The sequence below is a fragment of the Anomalospiza imberbis genome, chromosome Z, assembly GCF_031753505.1.
Source record: "Anomalospiza imberbis isolate Cuckoo-Finch-1a 21T00152 chromosome Z, ASM3175350v1, whole genome shotgun sequence".
NCBI lineage: Eukaryota > Metazoa > Chordata > Aves > Passeriformes > Viduidae > Anomalospiza > Anomalospiza imberbis.
Genome location: NC_089721.1, coordinates 7,365,677 through 7,377,012, shown reverse-complemented (window position 1 = coordinate 7,377,012; position 11,336 = coordinate 7,365,677). Strand labels below are relative to the sequence as shown.

General features: G+C 43.1%; 1 protein-coding gene across 4 annotated transcripts in view; it reads right to left on the bottom strand.

Annotated features, from left to right (window-relative positions):
- Nucleotides 1-596: 596 nt before the first annotated feature.
- Nucleotides 597-11,336, bottom strand: part of UBAP1 (ubiquitin associated protein 1) — a 33,125-nt gene continuing 22,385 nt past the window's right edge. For 3 of the 4 annotated variants that reach the window (XM_068176418.1, XM_068176417.1, XM_068176419.1), the window contains exons 4-8: nucleotides 8,711-9,634; nucleotides 5,317-5,355; nucleotides 4,668-4,865; nucleotides 3,240-3,341; nucleotides 597-1,814 (exon numbers count right to left, since the gene is read on the bottom strand). In XM_068176418.1, coding sequence (XP_068032519.1) covers nucleotides 1,677-1,814; nucleotides 3,240-3,341; nucleotides 4,668-4,865; nucleotides 5,317-5,355; nucleotides 8,711-9,634 — 1,401 coding nt within the window. In that variant the 3' untranslated portion in view covers nucleotides 597-1,676. The remainder of the gene's footprint in view (nucleotides 1,815-3,239; nucleotides 3,342-4,667; nucleotides 4,866-5,316; nucleotides 5,356-8,710; nucleotides 9,635-11,336) is intronic. The other variant, XM_068176420.1, reaches the window with a different exon arrangement.

The window sequence follows — 11,336 nt, the reverse complement described above, 5'->3', positions numbered from 1 at the left end:
CTCCACCACTAGAAAATGGTGAAGCTCAACACTATGGGCTATGTGCAAGGCAACCTGCCCTGCTCCTCCTCATCATCCCTCTCCACATCTCCTAGATACTTGCCAGCAGATCCCTCTCTTGCATCATTTTAAGTAAACATTTAATTCACACAGTTGGGCACCCCACAGAGAATTCCAGGAGTGCACACTGGGCCCAAATTAGATGTTTTGGTCATAGAAAGTTAACAACATAATGGAAACAAATGCCATTTCCTTTGGAGTCCTGATGAGCTGAAACCTCCTACTGAAAAACCTACACTGATGCAATCAGCTGAGACATTTTGCTCTCCAGTGGTCCAACGCTCCAGCTCCAGGCTCTAACGTGAGTTTTAAACTGGATCCCTAGGCTGGGGTTTTCCCACGAAACAAAAACAAGCCACAGAGAAGCACAGCACCTTCTACCACTGCAGCTGCAGCCCAGAGACCTCTGGTTGTTCTGCCCAACAGTGTTCACTTGTGCCCACAGGAGCTGGCAGCACCTGGGCAGGCAGGATCCAGCAAGGTCCCCAACTGCTGAGGCCAAAGAGCATGAGAGATGGGAACCATGACACTGGGAGTTATATTTCAGGGTTTTATTAGTTGTTCTTCTGCAGAATCAAAATATTTAGCAAATTAGAGATCCCTCAAGACTGTTGATATTTCATGTACTTAGAACTTGATCAATGTACAACATAATACTTTGAACTATCAAAAACAACTCCAAACCTGATTTGTAGCACTAGATATTATTATGTAATTCTATAGCAGTGTGAAAAATTGAACTAATGCAGTGAGTATATTTGTTTTAAAGAAAGTGCTTGAAAGAAACCTCCTGCATCACATTGTGTATTATTTAAAACAAAAAGATTAACTGACTTTCTAGCAGGGCATTGTCTTAAATATCCTACAAGCCTGGGGGATTAAAAATACTGAGCCTCAGCTCTCTGCCTTCAGGTTCAAGAACCAACACAAGTTGCAGGTCCAGGTTGAGTTCACAGCTTACCTGCTTCAAGGGAACCTTACCACTCAGCATTGGACACTCATGTCTGGCAGAAGTGTTGGATGCATGGGTAAAAAACAAAAACCAAGAGGACAGAAAAACCTAAGGTTCTCTCTTTATGCATAGTGACAGTTTCTGAACCAGTGTTTTACTAAGTTACAGACTAACTTTCAACCAAAAAATAAAACTCCATTGCACTAGAGGTCAAATTTGACCAGGTAATCTGGACTGTGACACAGTCAAGTAATTCAGTACAAGCAGACAAGACACCATGAAAGCAGCTTCAAAGAACCAAAGCATTCTAGTTTCAGAACCAACTTAATATTCTTCTGTCCAACACCAGTGCAACAATGAGGGGGGAACCACTCCATCTCCACCTATGTACAATTCCAGTCGAGGTTGGACAGTCTCAACTTACTGTGGCCAAGCTGGAAAAAGGAAACTTAGGAAAGGACACTTTAAAATTTAATTTAAGAATGAAAGTTGGCCCTCATTGGAAAGAGAAATGCTGGAGTGATGCACGCAGGCAGGCTTGCTCACTCACTCTCCCTTCTATGCAAAAAGCTGGATTTCTTCCGCTGAGAGCAAGTCACACTGGATGTGAAGGTGGCAGGGCTGGTCCTGCTCCGTTGCACGCCAAGAATCCAGGAATGTGTCTTCAGCTGGCTCCTGCACGGGCCATTAGATCTTCCAAAGCATTGTGTTGGTCATCGTGTAATAATAAGACCTCCTTAATGTCTTTGAGTTCAAAGCCCATTTCTTTAAATTGACTCATTAATTGGAGAAGCTCTGTGACCTGAAAGACAGATAGCCTGTTATTTGCAAGAGAAAAGTGGATGGCTCAGTGCTTGGTGGAAGTTTAGCACAGAGCCTGTCTTCAGAAGCATGACTGTGGATTCCTCCTCCCCAAGCACAGCCCATTCCAGTTCTGTTGGGAGAAAGTCTGCTCACACCAGAGCCACCAGAGCTCTGGGCACAGCAGCCCACAGGGACCTTCTGTCCCCTCTGTTTGCCATCCTTCACTTCCAAAACCCTCTTCAACCAGGGCACCAAAGCTCAGTCTGCCAGGGTGCGTCTCTCTTAGAAGGATATTTATCAACTTGGCCCAATGTGGGATCCCAAAAATGCTGATTAATGGCACCCAGCTGCCCCATCCAGCAGCTCCTGCTGCACCTGATTTTTTTTAAAATTACTTGGACTTCAGGAGCAGTGCAGTAGCCCTTGCTATCAACTGGCTTCTCAAATCTAGGGCAAAGTTGGGGGATTAGCACAAACCCCACTGTGTACATACTGTATTTCCAACATCAACTGTGAATTGTCCCTGAGCTTTGAAAAATAAAATGGCTAGAAGTGAGTCAGCTGATCACTTTTATGAACCCTCTGCCATTTACAGTGCATCTGCTCCACTCCAGGGGAAGGAAAAATCCCAAACAAGCAAGCAGGTTGAAATGGGCAATCAGGAGATTAGCAATTTCCAATTCTGGGGCTGAGCCAATAGGAAATGGGTTTCTCAAACTCAGTTACTCTCCATCCTCGCACTGCTATTGCTCTGTTTACAAGATTATCACTTGACCAAGAAAGACGGGAAGACATATCTATGTTTCACGGGGTTGGGTTGCACCTCTAAAGATTTCATGTAATAACCTGTCACACTACAGGCTGGCAGACTTTAAAAGATCCTCCTGTCCCCTGCCTTTGCTAGCTGCTCTTGCTGTATCTTTGGTGCTGGTAAAGCAGCCAGATAGTGAACCAGCCCCCAACACATGCATTTTCTAGCTTCTTCCAGAGCAAGCCCTAACCCAATTTGCTGAGCAGCCAGGCAGATGCACTTGTACAAGGGAGAAAATTCATGGCCAGGGCAGGCTGGCAAGGTTTGAAAGACAATTTGCTGCTGCTGAAATTAACTGTATCTGTACCAGGCACCTCGCCCACAAGAGAACTCTGGGCATTCAAAACAATAAGACCACAATAAGCAGGATCTAAAAAAAAAAATCCTGTCCCCATAAAAAAGGATGCAAATGAGACAAACAGTAAGTCACAGACAAATTCTAATGCTTTAACAATTTTTAGCTCTTATCAACAAAAAGATGTCCTTTGGCAGTCAGTTTTGGAAACAAGGCAGCGTTACCATGAAAGCCAGGATTACATCATCCAGAGGAATTGCTGCTGGAATTCCCTGTCATGGCACATTTTTCTCGTTCTGCACACATTGCACCCTCACCTTCTCCTCTGAAAACTGGTGTATTTCCAAAGCTGCTTCAACAAGAAGTGGATCAAAGCCCTTCTCACAAAGCTGTCCATGTGCAAACAAGTAATCCAAAACCTATGGGGAATGAAAAAAACTGTGTTTGCAGAGAGGCACTTGCAGCAGGCAGCTGAATGTCACCTTGATACATGCAGAGAGGTTGAGCATGATTCTACCCAGTGCTTCACCAGGGACAGAGATACTAGTCCTTCCTAGCAGAGTTGAGACACTCCTTATACAAGAGCTTGTGCAGACAAACACTTCTGTCCTGCTGTGCTCTCTGACCATCCGCTTCGCTCTAGTCAATGCAGCCTCAGAAGTGTATCTTAAGCCCTCTGACGGCAGAGCAGAAGTTTCACTGTGCTTTTTATACTACAAGTTTTAAAAATGAAACTGTAGGTCCATCAGCCAGGACATGTCTACTTTTAGCTTCTTCTCAGACAGCAAGAGCTGATGTAATCTGAGAGCAGTCAGCCTTTCAAGATCAACTCAGCATACTGGCAAGTGAGCTGCAAATCCCAGCTCATGCACACAGAAACTGCTGTCAAATTTCTTATCCATCATCACCTTTAAGGGGCAGGGTCAGGTAGGCAATGCTAGGAATGTGAAAGAACAGCACTTGCAAGTAGAGCAGGATTTAAAACCACCCTCCTAAGGGACCCTTTTTCCATCTGATACCACAGTTCACTCCAGCACACAGCTTAAGCTGTATGTAGGGAGAAGGCCAGCAGATCAATCCCACAAGCAGGAGTCCCTGGGACATGCTCTGTACAGCACACAGCCTGCTGAGGGCCAGCACGGGAGGTTGGGCCATGTTCTCCCACTTTGAAGTGTTTGTTTGAAGCAGATCCAAGAGCCACACTTTGCCCATCAGCACTTAGTGCCCAGTGACCTGGTTTGAGCAGGCATTGGAGGCAGCGCTCAAGCAGGAAGGAGCAGCACCAGGGCACACACAAGTCGGTCAGTGGGGCCTTGAAGGAGCCTTTCAGAGCTGTCTTAGGCCTGCAGGGGCCAATCTCTCTACAAGGAGAGATGCCAGCGTTGTAAACCCTCGTGGTCAGAACAAGGGAAACCGGCTGGATTTCTGTGTCACATGGCTCTTAACACAGCACAGAGCCATGCTAAGCTTCCTTTGGATGTGTTTATGGCTCTTGGGAGACCCAGAATCTCTCCCCCCAGCTCCATATAGAGCAAAGGGCCCATCCCAAACTCAGCATGGCTCCAACCCAGCACCCACAGGTGTGGCTGACTCTAGCAGTCTCTCACCAGAAATAAGCACAAGCTTTAGGTTGCAACCCCCTATTGTAGTAACAGTATTTCCCCATCCATTTTGCAAACCCAAGACAGCTTCCCAGCAGAACCAGCATCCAATCAAGCATTTCTTTGCACTGCATGAACTCTTACCTGATCTATGTTCTGTCCCTTCTTCTTCATGGCTTTCAGGACGTTCTCAGGTGAGTAGCCCATGTTGACCACAGTCTCCACACAGTGCCTCTCACTGGGGGAGAGGCCCTGCTGCAGGTCGGCCGCGAGACTGCCTGGCCACTTCGTGCAGCTGCTGTTATTGGGCACTTTAGACACTGCGAAGTTTTGGGGTGTTACCTAAGGAGGAAAACCCAAAGGCTGAGGTGATGGTCATCTCCTGCATCCTGTTTCTGCCAAGTACTGGAACCAGGATATCCCATGTAATTATTTCAAAAGGTTTTCTAGAGTGGCCTTGGGAAGTTACATACTGTGAAGATGAAACCAAGTAGCCTAATTCCCACCATACTCTTTTAACCCTCAAAGCAACAATCAACAACCAACAACCCAGATTCTCCACAATGAACACTCTCCTACTGGTGTGACCAAAGCCTTTGAACATCCAAGCCCTGCAACAGTGAAGGCTGGGATACAGCCAAACCCTGCACCTCAAAGGAAATACAGATTGCTGCCTTCACCTCAGGTTTACTCATGACCTATTGTTTTCTGTACTCAAAGGAGCACCACTTACCAAGATTACCATAAACATGATCCAATGCAAGCAAGCACACAGGTGTATTTGGAAACTTACCACAGGGATTTCTGTTTCCTGGTAGTCTGGGTGTATCTGCTGGACAACACACAAATAAAACAAGTATAAACATCATGCACCAGTCAGCAGAATTTGCCACAGCTGGGGGAGAAGGATTTTATAGAAGATTCTACCACAGGATGGGAGACTTTAGGGTCTGATCAGGCTTCCACATATGAGATGCTGACATTACCCATTGCCTGCAATTATAGAATCTTCACCATCATAAGGATTGTTCCTCCTCTCAGCATTCTACAAATGGATTATACTCCAAGAAAGATGTGTGTACCCCCACAATAATTATAAGATGGTTTATTCTGTCACTGTAACATCTGCTTGTTCACACAGCCCCAGTTCATCTCCTGACCAAGTCTACACTGCCTGAATAACAGTGATAATTTTGAAGTCATTGCCTAAAGACTTTTTTGCACTTTTTGACTATGTGAAGGGGTAAGAGAAAAATACACCTCTTTTCTATTCACTGCACTGAACTCCATATACCACATAGGAACAATGTGCCACACTGGCTCAAAAGAACATGTGTATTTTCTAGCCAGCACGTGTCCCATTCCCAGCACACCAGCAGGGCTGGGTCATGTCCCCTGCTGTGCACCTGCTCTGCTTCTGCAGAACCATCCCACCACTTTGTACAACCTGCCCAAGTTAACAGCAGTGCAAAGTCAGGCCTCGGCCTCACCAAAGCTACACATTTCAGTTTAATACATTTAGAACTCTTGCGTGTTAAACAGAACAGATTGCAAGAAATCACTGTGGACCAAAAACCGCAGTTTTTAGCATTTCTTAATACTCATTATGTCAGCACTGATTGCTTGAAAGGTTTCCTTCAGAAAGACCTTAGTGCCCAAACTGAACAACAAAAAACCCTCTACAGAAAACCAATTCTGAAAAGATCTACCAGGATTTTGACAAATTCCATTTATTTGCAAAAAGATCCCAAACCACCAACAAGGAGGTTTTCTTCTGCATTCCTGAACATCTTCCAGGATAAGAATTTCTCTTCTAGAAAACCAACCCTGAGACATCATATTCATTCTGATGCACTAGGATATCCAAGAACTTATTCTCATGGTGTGTTCTTCAGACACACCCTCTCTCCAGACACTTTTTCAAGGGCAAAAAGCACTGGAATATAAGATACACTGAACAAGGGAAAATAGCCCTAAAATCAGCTAGTGGATTATTGACACTGCAGCCAGGAAAACCAAAACTGTTTTTGACACCAGAGATTCAACAGTCTGGGAAAGCCAACTCCTCCTACACAATCTACTTGAGTTTAATTTCAATCTGCTGTCTTCATTAGTCATTTCTACCTCTGCTAAAGCTGCAAAAATCAACATACTGAGATTCAAGAAAAAATAAAAGTGAGGAGAGGGGACCACCACAGAACCTATGCAGCCTCAGAGAAACTAAAGATTTATTTCCATCCAAAGATTCCTACATCCAATTCAGTGGTAAAGTAAAAACTCCCATGGTAACTGCAAATTCAAAGTTACAATTGCTAATCTTGTGAGGAAAAAAAAAAAAAATCGCTGCGGAATACATTTGGATATAAGCCTTCTGCTCCCAGCCACAGAGAGGACTGTGATTTCATTCTACTGTTTTCATACTCTGAGGATTTTTGTTACATTTATTTAAATTATTTTGCTGCATTTACTTAAATTTCTTACATATCAGCCATAATTTTCCAGTGGAACTATACTGTGGAAACATAAAACAAGTATAATCTGAACTCCTGGAATTTAAACACAAAGAACTAAATTTCGTCAGCATAATTATTTCTTGATTCACTACTTCCAAAGTGTAAATAGTTTCAAATTAATTAGTTAATTTTATTACTTCTCCTAATAAGTCTATTTTTTTCCCACTTTGCATCTTCCTGTACAACATTATCAAGAATACACTTCCCTCTTGGTCTTAAAAAAAAAATTTTAATTCAGCAGAGAGATTTGAATAGTTTGAGTGTAAATTTAGGCATCTTAATGCCACTCTATCTAGTTGTAAGTGATCTTTCATCCCCAGAGATGGTATGTGTTCCATAACTGACATCACAGAGGCCCCCTCACACCTGTGACCTGCAGCAGTGAGCAGGTGCTCAGCACACTGCTGCTCCTGCCAAAGTTAACAGCATTGAATTTGTTCCAGTCATCAAGAATCAGCTGTTCTGCTCTGTCAGATACACTATTTCCCAGAATATTGTACTTCACAATTATGAGTGCATTTATCTAACCCTGAAAAGAACTGGAAGGACAAAAGGGAGACAGCATCAGTTGTTTCACAGCACATGGTGTCACACAAAAACCTACAGCACGACTCTAAAACCACAGAATCACTGAAACACTGCCTATGTTGGACAGAGAAGAAAACCCAGATTATTTTAGAACAAGCGAGAGGATTTGAATACACAGCTTTCACTAGGTTTCATGAGTACTGGTGTCCTGATCTGCAGTTCTTCAAAAAGAAAAACCCCACAAGCTTGCTCTAATCTCTGTTCTTATTCACAAAGAGACAAAGACAACACCTGATGTGAAGTTACTATTCTCAAAGTCATTTTAGAACTTGCAACAAGACTGAGGAAATGAAGAGTCAATCTCCCATCTCAGACCTGCATGGTGACCAACTGTAACGTTAAAAATACAATACAAGACGATCTTCAAGGCTGTTTTGGGTCTCCACTTAGCAATGACTCCACCCTTCTTCACAAAAAAGGGCAAATACACGATTTCACATCACTGTAATTTTTTTTCCTGTTAAGGATTGGGTTTTTAAAGGATCTCAGGAAGAAAATTGAAACTCAAAAAAAAAAAAAAAATAGGCTTACTTCACTGTAGGTCAACTGCAAGCACTTTTTTCTTCCCCGAATGACACACCACATCTGGGTGTTTTAACCTATTATTACTTCTATATTAATTCTATTCCTTGAGAAGCCTGCATTTCCCATTATTTCCAGCAAATAAACAAGCAAACCAAAGAAGAAAACCAGAAGAGATTTGATTCAAAGCCTAACAGCACTTCCGAATCTGATATATCTCATCTGGGTAGGACAAAATGCAGGACTGTACACAGAAGATGCCTTATATGCTTAGCTCAAAGGCGTGCAACTCTCAACAAAAAATGAGAGCTGAAAAAGCAATCACTGGATTTGGTCTAAAAATGTCAAATTTGGGGAAAATTCAGGGTAATAATCTAAGGATCAGAACTACCACCACAAAGACCTGTTTGATTGATCAATTCACCATGTAAATTAAGAGGATCTTCAATTCACTCCTAGTAAATGAAATTATAACCAGAGCAACAGGGCAATTTAGAGGCAAGAGCTGCCTCTGCACTTCTACCTCTCACCAGCAACCCCAGTTTCACTCCACTCCATGTTTACCGTAGTCGATGTGCTTTGAGATGATTCTTCTTCTGTACAAACAGTCGAAACAGCCAGGGAAGACAGCCTGGATGAAGAGGATAATGTCTCCCTGCCACTGTCCTCATTTAGAGCGGAAAGACCAAGCATATGGTGTCCATTCAGTTCACTGGCTTTGCTCTGAGCACAGGTCTGCAAAGAGCTGAGCAAAGTGCCATTGCGGAGACAGGTAGTGCTGTGGAAAGTGCTTGTGAGCTTTGATGATTTCTGATCACCCTCATCGGAGTCAAGCTTAGGGAATGACAGGGATTTGATATTGCTCACTGAAGTGATGGGGGAAAGGGACACTTTGGAAGACAAGGACATCTTTTCACAGTTTCCCAGCTGTGGTAAAGTGATAAAGCCATTGGGTTTGTGAAGGGGTTTGAAGTCCAACGTGGCCTTTTCTATGGATGCCAGAACTTCCTCATCTTGCAACACAGACTCAGACCCTCCTTTAGGCAATGTATTATCTAACAGCTGGGCAACAATTGGCCCAGTAGTACCAACATGAATTTCAAGGATATTTTTTAATTCCTCCTTATCATCGATAGTTTTTAATTCCAGTTTGTCAAAAGGGTCTTCTTCACATTCAAAATCAGCTGGGTTGAAATCTGCCTTTGGACGAGATGGACTGAGGACCTTTTGCTTCACAGAGCTGGTGTTGGCTGGGGTAGGAGTCAGAATATTATTGTGCTGCAGGCTAGCAAGGATGGGGTTAATAGGAGGAGGCATGGCTTCAGGGCAAGGTCCCTCTGAGAACCCCATCTTGGTGTTGTCCTCTGGATCTGCTTTTGAGTTTGCTAGAGCTTCTTCTGCCTTGCATTCAGCTTCTCTCTGGGCAGCCTGAATTTTTTTGATGTCTTCAGCCCACTCAATTGTTTTCTTTTCCAGTGAGAAGTCATACTGAATGGACGTGAAGAGAAAAGAAGAGAAGGGGAAGTAAAGAAAAAAAAGATAAGTTATAAGGATCATAGCTGCTACTTCTAACAGCAACATAAATTAATGCAAAGAGAATAAGAGCTACATGAATTACCAGGAACAGCAACATTTTGTCAATCTGCAGGTTGTGAAAAAGCTGGCAGACACTAGAAGTACTTAATTTTGCCACTAACAGTAAAATCTGGCTGCAGCCTGGATTAAAATACTGTATTTTGCCTCCTTCCTACACTTAGCTTTGCTTTAGAACTACTCATTATCCCAAGATCAGTTTCACAGCCCTCCCACCCTCTTCCCCCAGCACAAGGGAGGTAGCAAGTGGAAGTCTAATGAGTTATTAGATGAACAATCACCTGATCTGGCACCACTGAAACATCCCCGGCCCGCTAGTTCTGCAAGTCATTCAGCAGAGTATTTTTGCATCCAAAGGCCAGTACAGTATTACTCAGTGTCCCCTAAAAGATTCCTAAGGGACTTGATATTAGAGTGCTACATCCATTGGTTTAAGGCAGTATTTTCATTCCCACTCCAGTGCAGTGCCTCACCAGCCAAAGGGGATACAGTGGCTGCACCAATGACAACACATACAGTCAGCAGCAGATTTTGCTGTAGTTACTGATGTGACAGGATCTCAAAAGCTTTTTCCACTTGACATCAGGTCCTTTAAGGCCAGATCAGCACAAGGAGGCATCTACTCATTACCAGCGTACTGACCACAGACTGGCTTAGTTGTAAAGGGCAAAATTTTGAGGAGCCTAACTCCATCTTTAAATATCCACATTTTTTAATACCAAAAATATGGGTGAGAAGATGTATTTCCTGCACTTTTTTTTTTTTTAACAGCGCTCATTACAGCTATAAAAAGAGTCAAATTCCACTGTGAGATGCACAGTCCACACTGTGCAGGGTGTTGCAGTCTGAACAAGCACACTATGCTGGCTGAGCCCCAGCTTGGCAGAAAAATGGAGACACAGCACAATCAAGCCAGCAACAGGACAGGACATCAGCATCTCCTTTGGCTCTCCCACACCAGCTTAACCGAGTGGAAATATGGGTACTAGGAAAATCAGGGAGTTGTTTAATGGTTATGAGGGAAAAGCCATGAAGTAGGGTAACAGGGTAATATGTAGGGCAGGAAGAGAACAAAAACAGCAAGAACAAAGCAGAACCACCTACAGCAATATGTCACAAAGTAAAAACAATCATCAGTTAGGACTGGTCAAGGAAAATCATGGATCCAAATGAGAAAGCATAATTCAATTAGACATCCTGTATCATAACCTGCATTTGGAGATTAGATTTCCAACAGTTGTGCTAAAGCAATTGATTTTATGCTACTAACAGTTTATTTTATCAGAAACATGCTCCTCAAGGCAGGGAAGCCATCCGTGTACCAAGCTGTAACCCACAGCTTAGAAAGAACTCTCACTCAGAACTACCCAGAAAAAAGTAAGAACTGAATATTATGTCATTTCCTGGGTGTATCAGTTCTTGGAATTTATCCTGTTAAAAATTATATTCAAATTTTGTCAAGGTAACATTCAGAACTAACTACAAGCACACAAAACCACAGTGCTTCTTTGAAGCAGATACACTAAAACAAATGCTTAAAAGCCCAATGGCTTTTTAAGGCAATAAAAATTAGCCGCTTTCTGCATGCCTCATCATA